At 49.5% G+C, this 20,456-nt stretch overlaps 1 protein-coding gene across 1 annotated transcript in view; it reads right to left on the reverse strand.

The window, feature by feature from the left end:
* Positions 1–833: 833 nt before the first annotated feature.
* The window catches only part of LOC149345723 (tetraspanin-33-like), a 29,272-nt gene continuing 9,649 nt past the window's right edge, over positions 834–20,456 (reverse strand). Inside the window, exons 3-6 of the mRNA XM_089585279.1 lie at positions 18,916–18,999; positions 12,720–12,944; positions 3,353–3,627; positions 834–1,023 (exon numbers count right to left, since the gene is read on the reverse strand). Of these exons, the coding sequence (XP_089441405.1) occupies positions 834–1,023; positions 3,353–3,627; positions 12,720–12,944; positions 18,916–18,999 (774 nt within the window). The remainder of the gene's footprint in view (positions 1,024–3,352; positions 3,628–12,719; positions 12,945–18,915; positions 19,000–20,456) is intronic.

The raw sequence follows: 20,456 nt of genomic DNA on the forward strand, positions 1-20,456 counted from the left end.
GCGGTCGTCCCAGCGTTACCACGGTGCGCCGAGCAGCAGCTGCGCGGCGCTACCGCGAGGAGGCGCTCGCTGTGATGACGTCACGCCAGACGAAGAGAGACAGAGCCCCAACTCGTCTCGTCGAGGTCGTCCCAGCGTAACGACGGTGCGCCGAGCAGCAGCTGCGCGGCGCTACCGCGAGGAAGCGCTCGCTGTGATGACGTGACGAAGAGAGACAGAGACGAACACAGTGCTGTGTTCGTCTTTTTTCTCTTCCTGCTTCTTTTCTTTGGCTGTGGGCCGCTGCGCTGAAAAACCGAGTTTAAAACAGAGCCCCAACTCGTCTCGTCGCGGTTGTCCCAGCGTATCCACGGTCCGCAGAGCAACAGCTGCGCGCCGCTGCCGCGAGCAGGCCCTCGCTATGATGACGTCACGCCAGACGGAGATATATCGGGCTCCAACCCGGCTCGTCGCAGTCGTCCCGGCGTAACCACGCTCAGCCAGGCAATGTCGTCTGACATGCACAAGGCAAGGCTGCAACGATTCGCTCAAGCTAGGAAACGACGGCGGGCTGAAGAAACGCATGAAGTTGCTTTCGCAATTTCCGGGCTTAACCAAGTTGAGCCTCTGCCAATTTTTTACTCCATTTATTTGTACACTACTCACATTTTCAGCTGTGCTCTTTCACAGACGATATTTTATTTTCTGCGCGATCATTGTTCTCGCATTCAATCTCTCAGCCTTTGTGTCGGCTTCGAAAACTGTGCATCCTTTAAAAAAGCTGGATGGTGCCAGCGAAGACCACAAGAATACTCCACTATGGTTAGCGGAGCGAGGGCCATGCTGTAGCCAGCCTAGGGAGCAGTTGGCCCAGGAGCCGGCTTTTGTTGATCCCCGGCGTTGGGGTCAGCTGCGGTGGTGACTGCGGGACTTTTGTCCGGCGGAGGCCCGGCGTCAATGGATGGCCGCCCCACCATGTGGTCGTATTCGGGCGACGGCCTCCACGTGGCCTCCGGAGACTGCCTGTTAGCCGGGTACTCGGCCCTGTACGGCGTCGGCCGAGGGCAAACATCATTAGCGGGAGAAATCGGCGCGCTTCTAGACTTGCACAGATAACACCATATTCCACAGTACGAGATTTTTTACGCCACAGTATACAGCTCGTTCCCAAAACCATGACTTCTTGAAGCTTCAAAAGTCGATTAGGCCAAACTCATCGACGTAGGACATTAGAAGTGGTGTCAAACGAGTTGGGTTCCCGGGCTGCATACGTTGACACCAAAACAGTAGATATCTGGATATAAAGAAAATTTGGTACCGGTTGTAGAGACGATGGCTAATGACGCAATATTCGTTCGATATTTCTAACGCTCGATACTCATACGCTGCCGCAGCATTTTGCTCTTTTTTGTTTCCTGGTCGCCTCCTCGTCAGGACGCTAAGCGGCTGTGTTGCTCTGCATCCGATGAGTGCGAGATCGTCGGTTCGGAGCTGACTACAATAGATGCAGGCGAAATGCATGGCCTCCCATCTACTAAGATTTCGCTAGAAAAGCAGCGCTTGTCAAAGCTAAAAGTGCAGTGTTGGAGTTAATGGGACCCTGACACCAGTAATAAAGTAGGCCTAGGATGCTACACCACGCTTGAAAAATAGCACCAGCGCTTTGTTAAGCACCGAAACAGGTGTGAGAATAAATTGGACTCTGAATTACCCACTGGTCGATCCAGAATATCCTTTCGAGACCCACCTTACTCCTCATTACGATGCAAAAAACTGGCAACCGAGATGTCACGGAAAAATTACAAAATTGCAATAATAAAGCAAACAAAAAAAATGGAGGACACATATGCTTCCTCTTTAAGAGTGAAATGCGACGGCGTGTTCCAGGTGGTGGCCGTCTAAATGAAGGCATTTTTCATTTTTATTGTGTCATTTAAAATTATCAATCACACACTCTAAATTCTCTTAACTACCATCATCAAGCATTGGCTTCTCATGAGCTTTCTGATACCTTTGAACCCCCCATTTCCAATTCTTCATTTGTTTGTTTAATCAGTTTCGTTTCAATGATTTCACTAACTCGTCATCGCCTAACCCACAGCAATAAATCATCAACAACTAGAACCACAGGTTACCATGATACGGTTTGTTTTACGCTGCTCCCCACTATTTCCGACACGCGGTGCCGACTATTACTACGCTGACGGCTTTGGGATCGAACGAGCTGCACACGCGGTCGCGTAATAATTAAGAAATCGGCAAAAGGAAGTGAGGCAGCATGAATGCTCACATCCCACTCAGTAAACCTCCTGACGTCAGGGAGAATAGGGCCCACTGCATGACCACGTTCCAAAACCTGCTTCGACTACTGGACATTCTTAATTCCAGCTCAAGGTGTTCCCCTTATAGTAGGAAGTGGTCAACCGGGGAGCGGTCCAGAGTGGGAAGAGCTAAAGTGAAAATGCTATTCGGTGAAGAGATAAATGCTGGTCTCTTAGGGTAGCAGAATAGATTCGAAAGAAAGGAAAGTGCACAATGGTATTAGGTAAGGAGATGATATTAGGAAACCCGATGGGATAGGACAGCCGCGGCTGACGACCGACTGAGACATTGCAAGGTAAATTTGAAAGGCCTTGAACCCATAGGGGACGTAGCCGTAGCCTGGGTAATGCACCTGCTGATGATGGCTGTGGATGGGTATTATCGGCGCGGTTTTACTAATTGAGTACTTTTGTGATATTCACTTGCGTACACTTGCTTTTGAGAAGAGACAAGCACTGAAATGTTCCGACCACGAGAGCAAAGTGAGAGATGTAACGTAGAGAAACAATTACCCCCGATCCGTATTCATAGCAGAGCTGGATCCAAAAAGAGAGAACGTAGTACGAAAAAAGACAGCGTAAGAAAGGGAGATAAGGAAATTTTCCGGGGCAGGGGTTGACTGCGGCTGGCGCAGCACGGGCTTAAAGTATTGGTGATCAAAGGGTTTACGGTTTATGGAGATCAACGTCCCAAAGCGAATCAGGCTGTCAGGGACGCCGTAGCGGAGGCATCCGGATAATTTAGACCACCTGGGGTTCCTTGACATGCACTGACATCATGGAGCACATGGGCCTTTAGCATTTAACCTTCATCGAAATGCGACCGCCGCGGGCGGGATTGAACCCGCGTCTTTCTGGTCTTGAGTCCAGCGCCATAACAACTGAGCTATCGCTGCGGCTGGTGATAAGAGGGATAAGCAGTAGCCAATCTCGCTTCTGCTGATTTATGATGGAAGGGTAGAATCCGCCCTACTTCGCTCCTCCATTCCTATCCTTATCGTCTGATATGAGAACGACTGAGGCGTCCCGAAAGCTTTGCCTCCCGTACTCACCCCGGCTTGGCCTCCCTGGTGACGAGGCGGCTTCTAGCTGCGGCCACCTCATACATCGCCTCTCGGCGCGCTAGCGACGGCCGGCAGCCGCTCGCCATGCGCTGGTAGTAGCGGTCGTAGAGTCGCGTCAGCGAGATCACCTCGTCGTGCACCGTGGTGGCCATCTTGCGCAGCACATTCAGCGCCACGCTAAGCACGATGCCCACGACGGCCATCGCGATAGTGTTGGAGCGCAGGTAGGAGACCATGGAGTCCACGCAGTTGCGTGTATGGATCTGCGCCAGTCGACGAAATGAAAGGGGGGCAAGCTGCCATCTCCTAACCAGAAAGATAATACTCACTCTATACTGGTATTGGTAGTGCGGTGTCGCTTTTGCTGTGTTTTTAGTGGTAGTGCGGAATCCCTATTTGTAGTGGTAGTGTGGTAGTGCGGAATCCCTATTTGTAGTGGTAGTGTGGTAGTGCTTTTGCTTTGGTCTAAGTGAAGTTTGCGGTGCTGTATTTTGTTTGCCGCATCCGGTTCGCGATGGTGGAATGCCCATTACTTCCTTTTCTTGGGCCCTCCGCACAACCGCACAGAAAGGGGTCAGTCAACCCAGCGGGAGAAAAGGGGCGCCGGACAGCTGGGGATTACGGGAGACGTCAAACTCCCCTCATGGACGGAGTCGTTAGGCCGCATCGCAGTGCGTGGGCTTTTGTGCCATGTCTGCAGCGGCGTGCTTTGACATATTGTCACGCTAGCTGCAGGCATGAGGAGCGGCAATGCTTAACGGATGAGTTGAAGTGACTTTCCTGGAACTTGGGTCGACCGGACGTTGAAGTAATCTGCATCATGGGAAAATGAGAGTGTTCGCGAAGCTCGCTGCAGGAAAGCAAAATCGTGATGGTGGAAAGTGTACATACGATATGTGTACGGTGTCGCGAGGGACTACCTTCTTTCCCCAATCATTCATTGGTTGTATTTTCCTTTCCCCAATAAGTTATTGGGTGGATGTTTGTACTGTACCGGATTGGTTATTCTCTCACCGAGGGCGGGGACATAGGATTTAAAACCCGCTGCTTCGGCAGGACCGAGGGCTGGTTTCGTCACGTAGAAGTACAAGCCAGTCAAGTGTAAATATTGTTGCGGGAAAGAATATATTTACAGATATTTACAAATAGACAAGGACAGCTGCGAGCGGCACCGAGAACACAGTCCGAACTTCGTTGTCGTCTTCTACTCTTCCCACTCGTGCCATCGCTCTTTGTCGTCGTCGTCCATCCGCATCAGGACCCCCGGCTGCTGAAACGCCGTCTCGGCGTTAGGGCGGCGACGTATGAGCGTCGTGATAAGGTTTAAGGCGACAGACGTGGACGATGTCGGTGGTGGCGCCAGAGGCCGATGGCGAGGTTTCAAGGGGAGCAATTTCATAGTTCACGTCGGTAACACGGCGCACGACACGGTAAGGGCCACGGTAGTGCGAAAGGAGCTTCTCGGAGAGACCGACGCTGCGAGAGGGCGTCCATAGAAGGACGAGTGATCCTGGGGTAAATTCGACGGCCTGGTGACGGCGGTCGTAGGCTGACTTCTGGGAAACTTGAGAGGCTTGGAGCCTACTACGTGCTATTTGGCGCGCCAGCGCGGCCTGGTAGATGGCGTCCCGAGCGCAAGCAGTGGTGGGGGCTGAAGAAGGCGGCAAGAGTGTGTCCAAAGGCAAGTTGGGATGCCTACCAAACAAAAGGTAGAAAGGAGAATAGCCTGTTCTGTCATGAAGGGAAGAGTTATATGCAAATGTCACATAAGGCAAGGCTGCGTCCCAATTTCGGTGGTCTGGTGATACGTACATGGCTAACATGTCGGTGAGCGTGCGGTTGAACCTTTCCGTAAGCCCATTGGTTTGTGGGTGGTAAGCTGTCGTAAGCTGGTGCTGCGTGTCACACGAACGAAGAATGTCGTGAACTACTCTGGATAGAAAATAACGACCGCGGTCGGTGAGCAGTTGACGAGGGGCGCCGTGGTGAAGGATGACGTCTTGCAGAAGAAAATCGGCAACATCGGTAGCGCAGCTGGACGGCAAAGCACGAGTGATGGCGTACCGAGTCGTATAATCAGTTGCGACAGCGATCCACTTGTTGCCGGAGAGGGACGTCGGAAAAGGGCCAAGAAGGTCGAGGCCAACACGGTGAAAAGGTTCCGGAGGTATGTCGATGGGTTGCAGAAGACCGGCAGGCAAAGTGGAGGGCCTTTTCCGACGTTGACACAGGTCGCAAGCGGCCACGTAACGCTTGACGGAACGATAGAGACCAGGCCAAAAGAAGCGATGCCGCACCCGAGCGTACGTGCGGGACACACCAAGGTGACCGTCTGTCGGCAGATCGTGCAGTTCTTCAAGGACAGAAGAGCGTAGACGTTGGGGTATCACGAGCAGGAGCGGAGGGCCACCGGAGCGTAGGTTTCGGCGATACAATATGCCGTTCTGGAGCACATAAAGGTTCAGAGACGGAGATCGGTTTACAGAACGGATGCCATCAAAGATAGGACGTAAAGATGAGTCGTGGCGCTGTTCGTTGGCAATATCGGCAAGATCGGAGATAGCTAAGAGGCAGGGCAGGGTCTCAGCGTCCTCTAGGTCAGGTGGTTCCACAGGGTATCGGGATAAACAGTCAGCGTCCTGGTAATGGCGCTCTGACTTGTACACGACGGAGTATGAGTATTCTTGGAGACGCAATGCCCAGCGACCAAGGCGACCGGTGGGATCTTTTAGTGAAGACAGCCAACAGAGAGCGTGGTGATCAGTGACAACAGCGAATGAACGGCCGAACAGGTAGGGTCTGAATTTAGCTACAGCCCAGACAAGGGCAAGACACTCGCGCTCAGTAATGGTGTAATTTTGCTCTTCGGCTGAAAGTAGGCGGCTGGCATAAGCGATGACTCGATCTTGACCCTGTTGACGTTGGGCTAGGACGGCGCCGATGCCATATCCGGAGGCGTCCGTGCGAACCTCTGTGGGAGACGACGGGTCAAAATGTGCTAAGATGGGCGGAGTGGTCAGCAAATGGACGACGGATGAAAATGAGTTCTCTTGAGCAGGACCCCAGGTAAAGGGGGTGTCGTTCTTCAGAAGATCGGTGAGGGGACGAGCGATGCCGGCGAAATCTTTGATAAAACGGCGAAAATACGAGCACAAGCCGACAAAGCTGCGCACATCTTTCGACGACCTTGGAAGAGGAAAGTCCTTCACAGCTTGAATTTTGATGGGATCTGGGCGTACACCAGAAGCGTCAACGAGGTGTCCGAGAATAGTGAGTTGGCGACGACCGAACTTGCATTTTGATGAGTTCAGCTGAAGTCCGGCGTTACGAAACACTGTCAGAATATTGGAGAGGCGCTCGACGTGCGTGGCAAAAGTAGGCGAGAAAACCACAACATCGTCTAGGTAACAGAGGCAAGTGGACCATTTAAAGCCACGAAGAAGGGAGTCCATCATTCGTTCGAAGGTAGCCGGGGCGTTACAAAGGCCGAACGACATGACTTTAAACTGGTGTAAGCCATCAGGCGTCACGAAGGCGGTCTTCTCGCGGTCCTTTTCATCAACGGCAATTTGCCAGTACCCCGATCGGAGATCAATTGAAGAGAAATATTTGGCGCCGTGGAGGCAATCTAATGCATCATCGATCCTTGGGAGTGGATATACGTCTTTCTTTGTGATGCGGTTGAGGTGCCGATAATCAACGCAGAAGCGCCAGCTGCCGTCCTTCTTTTTCACCAGGACGACTGGTGAAGCCCAAGGACTTGACGAGGGCTCGATGATGTCTTTTGCGAGCATCTTGTCCACCTCTTGATTTATGACGGTGCGTTCGGCGCTGGACACTCGGTGCGGACGTCTGCGGAGAGGAGCGGAATCACAGGTGTTTATGTGATGCGTCACCACAGAGGTCCCAGCCAAAACACGGCTATCAAAGTCGAAGATGTCGCGGAAAGATGATAAGAGGCACCTAAGATCGCGAGCTTGCATCGGCGGTAGGTCAGAAGCGATCATGTCGGCGTAGTCGTCCGTTGGGTTCACTGTTGATGGGGCCGCAGGCAGCCGGCATTGCTGCGTGGAAGGTAAGCAGCTGTCCACCACTGATATCACACATTCGGCAGCAGGGTACAGCTTGGCGAGTGAGATGCCTTGCGGGAGCGGTTGGATGGATGAACCAAAGTTCAGGTCCGGAAGGTACGCTCGGTTGGCCGACATTGTAAATACAATGTGTGGAAGCGCAATGCTGCGCGTCAGGGCGACGTCAAGTTCCGGAGTGACTACGTAGTGACCATCAGGTACAGGGGGAACAGATGAGAAAGAAATGTAAGTTGCGGCTTGGGGCGGTAGACGGACAAAGTCGACAGCACAAAGACGGTGTATAACTGGGGACGGCGACTCAGCAGAAAGAGGAAGGTCAAGCTGAACAACATTAGTGGCGCAGTCAATGAGGGCTGAATGCTCCGACAGGAAGTCGAGGCCAAGAATGACTTCATGAGGGCACTGGTCCAGAACAGAGAACAGAACGGATGTATGGCGGCCGGATATGGTCACACGGGCTGTGCATAGTCCAACAACATGAGGCGTTCCGCCGTCGGCAACGCGGAGAACGGCTTTGGGTGCAGGGGTCAGTACTTTTCGGAGGCGGCGTCGTAGGGCTGAACTCATGACGGATACGTGCGCGCCTGTATCGATCAGGGCCCGCACAGGCACTCCATCGACATGAATGGTGAGCAAATTATGGTGTGCGCGAAGGGCTAATCGAGGATTTTGGGACTGGGGCTGTACTGCATCATCACCTCCAGACACTGCAGCGTCTAGTTTTCCGCTTGCGAGCGTCCGTAGGAGCCAGGAGAGGAGCGACGGCGTTGGCGCGAACGAGACTGTCGACGCAGGGGGGACGGGGAGCGGCTGGAGCGGGGAATCTGGCCGTCGACTGTAGCACTGTGCTGGGCTGGAGGGGGTGTGTAGTGGCTGGGCTGTTCGTCGTCGCGGTGGGAGCTGAGAGGACGTTATGTGCTGCGACGGGACCAATAATTTCGACAGTGGCGGGAGATGTGGCCAATGCGTTGGCAATGGAAACAAATGGGCCTGTCGTCGGTTGTCCGCCAATCGTTAGGGTTTCGGCGACGTGGAGAGAAGTACGAAGGTCGTCCAGGAGCAATCGCAGTGATTTCGGGTGGTGGTTAAGACCGTACAGGGCTGACGGGCTGGAAACCAAGGTTTGCAAACTCTTGGCGGACGACAGCTTGCACCAGAGAGATGGTAGGCAAGCGGTTGTCGCCATCATGTAGATGCAGGGGGGCTGGGGACATAGCTTCGAGCTCGTGTCGGATGATGCGGGTCACATTTTCTGGGAGCGCTGGAGTTTCCCGGTGTCGCAGGTCTTCACATGAAGAAGTTGCAGCCGTGTTGGGGAGGCGTGCGTACGGCTGGCTAATACGCCTGCTTTTGGCTTCCTCGAAGCGTCGACATTCCTTAATAATTCCGTCGACTGTAGTGTAGTTCTTGTATACGAGCAAGTTGAAGGCATCGTCGGCAATTGCCTTCAACACGTGGCCGACTTTGTCAGACTCGGGCATGTTGGCGTCAACTTTGTGACAGACGGCCAGCACATCTTGAATGTACGACACATAGGACTCCGTAGATGTTTGACCTCGGGAGGCGAGGTCCGTCTTAGCGGCAAGCGTTCGGCCGAGCGGCCGTTCAAACAATTCGCGGAGTTTCTCTTTGCACACGTCCCAGCTGGTCAGATGGTCTTCGTGCGTCTCATACCAGACCAGGGCGGTGTCTTTTAGATAGAATATTACATTTGCGAGCATAAGGGTCGGATCCCCCAGCGGTTGTAGGTACTCACTCGCTCGTACATGTTGATCCAGTCGTCGACGTCAGTGTTGTCGGTACCAGAAAATGTTCCAGGGTCACGAGAGAGAGAAAGAACGAGTGATGTCATGGCCGGGGCTGAGGTTTGCTGGGCGGCGTCTTGGGTCATGATGAGTGAAGGCAACTGGGGGCCGCTGCGGAGCTCCGTCGCCGGTAGACGTAGGGGAAATCCGCACCTCCACCAAATATGTTGCGGGAAAGAATATATTTACAGATATTTACAAATAGACAAGAACAGCTGCGAGCGGCACCGAGAACACAGTCCGAACTTCGTTGTCGTCTTCTACTCTTCCCACTCGTGCCATCGCTCTTTATCGTCGTCGTCCACCCACATCAATATCTTTTCTCCTTGCTTGTATCTTCCTTTATGTTTTTAATTGTTATAAAAAGTTAACCTCTCCTGAAGTGTCCTCTTGCAATGTGATTGAGCAATTCGAATCTGCAAGACGTCAAGAATCCTACAACAATCATCTTCAACATCAATTCCCCTCTACGAGATCTTAAGAGAGGATTTCAACTGGCGCAGCCGATAGAGGGGACATTTTAACTGTCTATTTGCAGCGGTAGTGGGGTAATTTTGCTGTATTTGTGGGGGGTAGTGCGGTATTGCTTTTTGAGTGGAAGTGAGGTAGAGCTTTTGCTCTATTTGTAGCGGTAGTGCAGTATTTATTTATTTATTTGTGACGCTGAGTGCGCCGCGCGGCATAAAACGTGGTGTTAGTGACTAACGGTAGAATATGTTACAAAAACGCATGAAGCCCGGTTGCGTGTAAAAAGTCACATAAGCTTCGGGCGTAAATGTTTTTCGTTATCCACACGTGCAAAGTAGTCATTGTTGGCAGACAGGCCTGCCTCTTGAAGAACTCGAGAGCGCACCAGGAAAGTTCCTGGACATGTCCACAGAAGGTGGTGGACATTGGTGTCGGAAGCGGGTGCTTCGCAGTGAGGGCATTTTTGCGGCGCAGGAATCTTGTCACTTTGCCACTGGTTGCGAACTGCAGGAGTAAGGGCCACTCCGACACGCAGCCGCCTCAGAGAGATCTCCTTTACCCGTCAGAGGTTGGGGGGAAGGGGATAGGTACACGGGGGAATAAGAGCACGTGTACGCTGCCTGAGGGAGGCTGAAGATTTTAGATGTGCCAGAAGTGGATCTGGTGGCAAAGAGGCCGGTATCGCTTTTGCTTCATTTGTAGTGGTAGTGCAGTACTGTTTTTCATCTATTTGCAGTGATAGTGCGGTAGTGCTTCTGCTCTGTTTGTAGAGGTAGTTATCATCATCATCAGCCTGACTATGCCCTCTGCAGGGCAAAGGCCTCTCCCATGTCTCTCCAATTAATCCTGTTTTTTCCCTTTTGCTGCCACCATTTCATCCGCTCACCTAACTGTCTCCCCTGTCTCTTGGAATCCACTCCGTTACCCTTAAGGACCAGCGGTTATCTTGCCTTCGCATTACATGCTCTGCCCAAGCCCATTTCTTCCTCTTGATTTCGACTAGGATGTCATTAATCCGAGTTTGTTCCCTCACCCACTTTACCCGCTTCCGATCTCCTAACGTTACACCCTATCGTTTTTCTGTCCACAACTGACTGCGTTGTCCTTAAGCTGAGCCCCATAGGTAAGTACAAGTAAGATACAGCTCTTGTATATTTTTCTAAGGAGGTTTGGTTTGGTTTATGAGGTTTAACGTCCCAAAGCGACTCAGGCTATGAGAGACGCCGCAGTGGAGGGCTCCGGAAATTTCGACCACCTGGGATATAGGTAAACTGCCATTGATCGTCTGAGACAACCTTCCATATAACCTCTACCCCATTATTATTCTTCTACTTATTTCGCTGTCATGAACCGGATCAGCGGTCACTACCTGCACTAAGTCGACATATTCTCTTACTAATTCCAGCATCTCACTCTCACTATCAATTGCGAACTGCTGTTGCCTTGATAGACTGTTGAATATTGCTTTGGTTTTCTGCAAGTTAATTTCTAGCCCCCCCCCCCCCCCCCTCGTTCTGCTCTGCCTAACTCACTGGTCAATCTTTGTAGTTCATGTCCTGAGTGACTTAGCAAGGCAGTGCCTTCACCGAATCGCAGACTACTTAGGTATTCTCTATTAAGTCTTATCCCCAACTGTTCCCAATGTAGGCCTCTAAATGCCTGCTGTAAACAGGCGGAGAAGAGGATTGGCGAGATCGTGTCTCCCTACCTGACATCCTTTCTTATTGGAATTTTATTGCTGAATTTATGGAGGACTATGGTAGCTGTGCAATCGTTATAGATATCTTCCAATATTTTCCCATAAGACTCTTCTACACCCTGATTCCGCAACGCCTGCATGTCAGCTGAGGTTTCCACTGAGTGAAATGCTTTCTCGTAATCAATGAAGGCTATATATATATGGTTTGGTTATATGCTGCGCATTTCTCTACCACCTGATAAATAGCGGGAATGTGGTCTATTGTCAAGTGCCTTTACGAAAGCCTGCCTTATCGTTTGGTTGATAGAAGTCTAAGGTTGCCCTGGCTCTATTAGCGATTACCTTAGTAAATAACTCGTAGGGAAAGGACAGTACGCTAGTCGGTCTAATTTTTCAAGTCCTTGAAGTCTCCTTTCTTATGAATTAAGATACTTTTACCGTTTTTGAAAGCTTCTGGTACCCTCGAGGTTACAAGGCATTGCGTATGCAGGCTGACTAGTTCTTGTAACAGTCTCCCCTCCGTCCTTCAATAAATCTAGCGTTACATGATCCTCACCCGCTGCTTTCCCCCTTTCCATTGCTGCCTTGTGTCAGGAGCAATGGAGACTTTCTTACCAGGAGGAGCAATAGATGCTTACCACAATATACACTGCTCAATTTACCCTCCGGATTTTATATAGCATTATTCTTGAAGTGTATAGAAGACGAACAACAAAATGATTTTTTTGCATGCCTCTCTGCATGGCCTCGCCTTCTGAACATACACGCCAAGGTAAATTGCCTATTTCAGGTCCTTTTTCCCTCCACCATCATGAGAAATCAGTCAATTTGAAAAAGCTACATAATTTGAATTCCTAAAATTATATGTAACAGTAGAAATTCTTTCGCCAAATTTCATCCCTCGAATTCTATGAAAAAAGGAAAATTTCTGGAATAGAACGCAACGCGGGGTGGCAGATTCGTATTCGCTCTCAAGATGCCTTAGTACCAGTACCCCTTAAAATGACGGAACCTTCATGTTCAGCTTCCCTATTCAGGATGAAGACAACTGTGCCAATTGGTATCACTGAGTGAATTTTACGGTATCGCGATAAGCCCACTCCGTAGGTCCAACAGGCACAGTACGTCTCCTCTCTGACTAACCATTCATTTCGAGAAATAAGTGGTTCCGTCAGGCCTGCTTTCTCTATTATAGTCTTGGAATTGCGGAATTTCTTTACAGGAAGCGGTACCGCAGTCTTATTGTGTCTCCGAGAGATGTGGCGGTATTATTTGGCGGTGAGAGGGCGTACCTTCTTCCAGGCCTCCTGCTCGCTGACACTCAGGACACCACGACCGCAGAAGCGGTGCTTGAGCCTCGTCTCAAAATCGAGGTGTTCCCCTTCCTGCGCCTTGCAGCACGAGGCCGGAACTGAGCACCGCTCCGTGCTCGGGTTGTCCTTGGAGCAGTTGAAATACATGTTGTAGTCCCAGTCGCGGTAGCGCTCCTTCGTCACGCCGCAACACTTGAAGGAAGTCTGCACCGCACGTACATAAACATCACCATGGGTATCATCCTGTACAACCACCGAAATTGTAATACTTACCGTCACCAACTTCAACAACCTAACAACCACAATCATCATCGTCGCTGCTACTACCGGTCTCGTCGCCATCATCCCCAATAATACCTCCACAGTCATTCCGTTTGCAGTCAACAGCTATTTTAAGACCGCCGCGGGACACAATCCACCCAATCACGTCCAACTGCCGATCTTGACTGCAGTGTTTCCTTTCTGCCGCCTAATGGTCACCGTGTTGCCAAAAGGTGCCTGTGTGGTGCGTCACGTCAGTGCACGTTAAAGCTCCCTAGGTGGTCGATATTCATCCGGAGCGCTCCACTACGGCATCTCGTTCTTCCTTTGTTCTTTCAGTCCCTCTTTGCCCCTTCATTTGCTGCGCAGTTCGGGTGTCCACTCAGAAAAGTGAGACAGTTATTGCCTCATTTCCTTCCCTTAAAACTGTGTCATCCGGAGCCCTCCACTACGGCACATCTTCCTTTCTTCTCTCACTCCCTCCTTTACACCTTCTTACGGCGTGGTTCAGGTGTCCATCGAGATGTAGACAGATACTGCCCTATTTCTCCTTTCCTTAAAATCCGATTTCCAATTTTTGTTCGGCGATTTCCAGGAGATCAGTCGCTGCGATCGGTGAGATCAGCAATGACAGAAAGCCTTAAGGCGGAAGCCTTTAATTTCTCATCGTTGTAAGCAGCAGTTGTCGACAGAAAATGTCACGCTTTTCAATTGGTGGAAACGGTCGTGACGGCACAGTGCGGGAATTTCAAATGGGGCCAATTGTACTTTGGCTAGTAACCATGCAACCAATTGAAGGGATCGTATAGTGATGCTCCAAGTAAGTGGGACTGAGCTTAGTTAATTGCTTAATTACCCAATTAGCCTAATTAGCTTTACTAGTCAGGCCATATAAATAAATAAAACCGATTAAGAAATTGGTCGAGCTCAGGAATCGAACGCCGGTCTTCGGCGTGAGAGACGAGCATGCTATCCACTCCGCCATGCCAGCTCGATGGTTTGGAATGAACAAAGGCGCGTCTAGTGAATACGGTGTCTTCACTCACTCTCATCCTCCTCCATTCTCTTCCGGCGAGGTTTAGGTGTCCACCGACAAATGAGACACAGATACATTTCCTTTCCTCAAAAACCAATTTACCGACGAGCGAGGCGTAGAACCGAATGGGCGATGGCGTTCTATGGACTCCTTGGCAGCGTTGCAAGACGATGTCGCGTTCTACTCTGAGGGGCGAAGCTTAACATCTTAACCACACATCAGTGACCACACACTAGGTCAAAAAAGTGCCCCCCTGAATTTTGTGAGACAGTTACTGCGTAATTTTCTTTCCTCAAATACAATTTTCATTTTCTTCATTACGGCTCCTCTTTATCTTCTTTCACTCCCACTTCCTCCATTCCTCTGCGGTGCGGTTCAGGTGTCCACCGAGATGACAGAGAATTACTGCGCCATTTCCTTTCCTCAAAAAGCGTTGCGTTCAAAGTGCAGGGCATCCGCCGAAACGGGTGGTGGGGTTCCGTGGACTCCCTGGCAGCGCTACAAAGCGCTGTGGCGTTCCACTCCTAAAGGCGAAGCTTAAGCGTCATTAATTAGCAGTTGATTAGTATTCAGGCATTAATCAGTAATTAACCATTAATTAGTGATTTGTCATCACTTAGTAATTAGTACTCAATTATATGTGACGCCACCAGTGCCACAGAAACAGCGAAGGTGGTGCGGAAAACGCTTCCGCCTCTACCCACTTTAGACAGTCAAAGTGCCCCCTGAATTTTTTAAGGACTTTGGTGAAGAAAAGAAAATTTCGCAGGGAATAAAGGGCGAATGGAGAAAACTTTAAATTCGTCTGTAATGATATGATAAGAAACGCAAAGGTTTGTAACAAACGCGGGGCGTTACAAAGTAAGGATGCGTTGCGGCTGGCACACGCCTTCTTAGCCAGTCGAATTCTCTATTCGACTCCTTATCTCTACCAACGGAAATAAGAGGAGGAAGCCCTTGAGGTCATCCTTCACAAAATTATTACGCTTGCCCTTGTCCTCCCCATCACCGCTTCAGAAGGTCGGGTGATACTCATTGTGCCCTTAATTACAGACCCATATCATTAACGAATGTCCTGTGCAAACTGTTTGAACATGCCATTTTTTCTAATCTGGTTAAATTTATAGAAGATAACTCGTTCTTTCTCCCCCATCAGCATGGCTTTCGTCATTTTCTTGTGAAACGCAACTCATTTCCTTCACCCCTGATTTATTTGTTGCATTAGACAAGGGACTTTTCATTGACTGCGTATTTTTAGAGTTCCAGAAAGCATTTGGTGTTGTTAATCACCTACTACTTTAATTTAAGCTCGGTAAACTGAACATCGACCCAAACATTCTTTCATGGATCGAAAGTTTTTTGCGTAACAGAACTCAATTCTTCACAGCAAATAACGCTGATTCCTCACCATGCTCTGTTACCTCCGGCGTGCCTCAAGGTTCCGTAATCGGGCCGCTACTGTTTCTAATATACATTAACGACCTGCCAATTTCTATTAACTCCACAATTGGGCGTTTCGCAGATAATTGCGTTATTTATCGAGTAACCAAATCCGCTTCAGACTTATCCATACTTCAAAGTGACCTAAATAAGGTATCTAATTGGTGTAATAGTTGGCTCATGAGACTGGATAATAACAATGTAAGGTCATGCGTATTTCACACCGATCTGCTTACGAAAATCTTATTCCCTACAATATTTCAGGTTCCCTCCTTGAGCAAGTTACCACTTATAAATACTTACGGGTTCATATAACTGCTAACCTTTCATGGCAGGCACATGTCGATTATATTGTTAACAATGCTAACCACATGCTTGGCTACTTGCGTCGTAATTTCTCCATTTCGTCGTAATTTCTCCAGCTACTACTTCATAAAACCTTAGTTAGATCGAAATTAGAATAGGCGTGCTCTGTGTGGGACCCGGGACATGAAACTCTTACTACTCAGTTAGAGCCAGTACAGAATCGTAGCGACCGATTTATTTTGTCTAACTTTTCCCGCACTGCTAGTGTAAGTGGAACTAAAAATACTTTGAACCTTCCTAGCCTTTCCCTTCGTAGAAAACTCGCGCGAATGCTAACTTTTCCCAAGATTTACTACCACAATCATCAGCTAAAACGGGATCTATCTGAACCATCATTCATATCACCTCGCACGGATCATCGCCACAAGGTACGCATTCCATACTGCCGAAGCAATGCATACTTTAATTCGTTCATACCCAAGACGGCGAGCGATAGAAACAACCTGCCCACCTTGGTTGCCGATATTTCTGACAACTGTTTATTTAAAAATGCCGCGCAAAACTGTGTTTGACTAGGCTGTTTTGTTACCTAATCTGATTTGTAATTTGTTCAAGCTTACGTTTTTTCTTTCTTTGCTGTATTACATTACATTTTGCATTTACATTTTTTCATTATGCTGCAGTGTCTTTACTTTTTTATCCACTCCCTTCTGTAACGCCCCACTGGGGCCCTGATGGTATTGTAGTAAATAAATAAATAAATAAACAAAAAGCCAGCTTATGGCCTTTGGGGTGGTGAATACTTTCCGGGAGCTCCAGGAGGCGAACCTTACACACCGGTACACGCGCTTGTAGCAAATGGAGTCGGGTCGCCGCCTGCTTGCTCGACTTTATATCCAATGCGTCACTCCCATGGAAGACAGCTTTCACTTTAGTAAAACGAGCTTTTGGACAAGTTGGTTGCTTTGCTTCCACATAAGTGCAGCGTAAAAAATGACGAGCACAAAGGAAGAAACACCTACGACTCGGACAAACGCTCCTTTGTCCATGTCGTAGGTGTTTCTTCCTTTGTGCTCGTAATTTTTTAAGCTGCTGTTGTGCGCAAGGTTTCACTTCCCAGAACAATGGAGACGCGCCCTCCACGCGCGACCTCTTCCAGCCAACATGTCACACGAAGACCATACTGATTGGCGCCTTGCACGAGCTGAAGCCCTAGCCCGACATCATGGCAACAAAACAGGTGGATACTACGTCGACGCCTCCGGCCCTCACCACGGGGGATGGTACGCGGTCGCGGTAGTTCACAGCAGCAACACAATTAACGGCCTCACCATCAGAGCCCGCATTGCAGCACACACAGTCGGAACGTCGAACAAGGCTGCCTTCCCTTCCTAGCCTATCGAATCTACCAAAATTGCATACGGGGTAAGGACCCCGCACACCGTTACCTTATATGGGCCCCTGCTCATGATGGGTACGCAGGAAACGAGGCAGCATACGCAGCCGCCCGCGTGCTCTCTCACCGGGCTGTTTTCTCCTCCTCACCTGATCAGGAACCCGATTTCTGTCCGGTCTATGCCTTCAAAGATGTTACAACCTACTATCAAGATAGTCATCGCATATACCCTCGCCCATGTAAAGGCCTGAAGAAGGCGGATGAGCGGCTCCTTCTCCGCCTTCTCACCAATACATTGCTATGCCCGGCAGCACTAAAACATTTTGACCGCTCCTTTAACGTCAGCTGCCCGGATTCTAGAGCGGTGTCTTCGGACACTCATGACATGGTGTGGGCCTGCCCCTCCAATCCGGCTATTGCCCCCTTCCCCAACCCAACGCGGGAAGTCTAGGAGGCGACCCTGCTCGGCTGCCACTACTTACAAGCCCAACCAGCCTTAATCGGCCGCGCCCGGGTGGCGGCCGCCGCCACTGGGGTCCCAAACTAGGGGGCCTCCACCTAGTGCTTGTAGGGATCGGTCCCTTACGGGCTGATCCAAACATACGTTCTGTCCCTTTCTAATAAATATTTTCACCACCACCACCCAAAAGATTTGTGCAAGTCGGTGACACATGTTAAGCGAAGAATGAAGTGACGGCAAAAAAAGACGAGTACGAGAGGTAACGCGCCCACAAGGGCCAACTATCAACTTTACTGCATGGTGTTTCACCTAAAACTGTACACAATTTTTAAAGATAGGATTTTTGAGACAGCGCTTTTTTCGGCAAAGCATTGTAGTGGCGTAGCACATCAGAATACCGCGAAGGCTTGCTTACTATCTGGTTGGTTTAAGTATTAAGTTAAGCTCTTTATTTATTGGGGGATAGTTAACTTTTTAATTACTACTGTTAGGCTCCTTAATTATTAAGTGGCGTCCAGCCCACCTTTAGTAATAAACATATCAGTTTTTGGAATTTCGCAATATCCTGATACCCTCCGCGCTGTGGCCCAACAAATTTCAGCTATTTCTGCGAGTTACGTGCACTGGGGGGGATACCTTGCCTGCAGGCTTCTTGAAAGCGCATGTATTCTGTCGCGATGTAGCGAAAATTTGTCGGGCCACAGCCCGAGGGCAAGCGCATTTTTGAAACTCTGAATTGTTATCGACATTACTTATGGTGGATTACACTCCTCTCAGTAATCAAGGACCGTAGCAATAACAGTTAGAAAGCTAACTATTAACCAGCTTACTATTTAGCAAGTCTCAGCTGCATTTTGGTGTGCTACACCACTGACAATGCTATGTCGAAAAAAGCGTTCTTCTAACTAAGAAAGCCTATCTTTAAATATTTTTTTAATTCTTAGGTGACCACCCTGGATACCTGACAGCACACCTCTCGGTAAAACTGACAAAGAAGTGAGGACACATTGACGGTCAGTACGTTACCCGAGTCGTTCCGCATTAATATTGACATGATGGCAATGACATGAAACCAGACTACGGCACATGGTCAGTGCGGATTGAATGATATATAAACACGAAGCAAAAAGAAAAGTGAAGCAAGTGAAACAAAAACTCATGTGATGAAAACAAACCCGAGAAACCGTTAAAACTCATTAGTAACCGGTCTCGGACTGGACGCCAACAAGTAAAAGCAGAGGAAGAACATCGATGAGAGCCGCATGGGGAAATTCACCTGGGCATAATCGACGAGACGTGCGTAGTCGGGGCTGTCACGGTAGCTCACGATCAGGTCGATGGTGAACACGCTGCTCGCTTTCTGCGAAGACCCCAGGGTAGCCCGAGAAAAGGGGGAAGCCGGAAAGGGTATGGACATTAGGTCGGACTCTTGTTCAAAAACAGTGCCGCCACAGCAGTCTAGTGTAATACTGCTGCGCACTGCCTCAGCCACAACCAACGCTGAGAACACCGGCACAATAAACTCAGTTTACAATGACAGCAAGGTGCATTCTGCGAAGTTACTGCCGTATTGTGCGAGCTGAACATTCAAAGACCTCACATCTTCGGGATGGCATGTCCCCACCTTCAGCAGTAGCAATGAGGCACACCCCTGTTAAGGCAGTCGACTATCAGTCTAAGGACCCTTTGGAGTGAGACCTGCATTATTCAGGCTTTCAAAAGTGAATGTTGTACTTGGCAAGCAGAGCATTCAATGATTTCATTCCTCCTGGATGACGTGAGGACTTTCGCGCCAGTCCGGCTGAAGCGCAGCCCTGTTCTCCTGGCGAGAGGCACCGCCTCATCCGTAGTCTGCGAGATGCTTCGAACAAAACGACGAACAGTACAGGCACCGCTACATTGCTAGGCCCAGGGAGAGGGAAATATGTGTGGCGGTGGTTTGTACAGCAGTTCCTAAACTGTTTTCATATTATATTGAGATAGCAGAACATTTTCTTAAAATTTATACGTGCCATTCATGCCATGCACATGACACCTGAGTCTCGCGTCGAGAGCCTCGGTCGGGCGCGCACTCACGCATCTCCGATAAGTGCTCGGGACATTTCATGTGCGATCGGGGTTATCGCAGGCGCTCTCGATGGGACTCCCGGAGCAGTGAAGCGCATGTTGGTGACTCGGGCGGAGAACCCTTATAGCACGATAGGAAAACAGAAAAGGGGGTGGCGTCCTCATAGCTATTAAGAACATATCATCGTCTCACATCAGCACCGACGACAGCCTCGAACTCATGTGGGTATGCTTGAACGACAAGGCAAAGAAAATTGTTCTCGGCATTTGCTACAGGCCACCGCATAGCGAATCATCCTTCTGTGACACGCTTGGCCGTGCCTTAAACATCAAACATAAATTTCCTAACTCCCCTATCTTTTTATTTGGCGATTTCAACTTCCGGAACATTAGTTGGCCCTTACTCTCAGTGCTCAGTAGGTCATCTTCCAACGATTCAAAACAATTCCTTGATTTAACACTTGACCTCAACCTACACCAAATCATTACATGCCCCACAAGAGGAAACAACATTCTTGACCTACTCCTGACAACTTGCCCCGACGACGTAAAAGGTATAACCGTTCTACCAGGCATTAGCGATCACAATCTACTTCATATCCGTCTTTTTACCCATTATAAAACGATCCTCATCAAAAAAAGTAATCACCGACTACAAAAGAGCTAATTTCGATGCTATCAATCATGCTTTATCTGAATTTTACAGCTCTTTCCAGACTGCTTATCAAACTCGCTCGGTTAATACCAATT

Source organism: Amblyomma mixtum, chromosome 4 (genome assembly GCF_055824585.1).
Source record: "Amblyomma mixtum isolate Tamu chromosome 4, ASM5582458v1, whole genome shotgun sequence".
Taxonomy (NCBI): Eukaryota; Metazoa; Arthropoda; class Arachnida; order Ixodida; family Ixodidae; genus Amblyomma; species Amblyomma mixtum.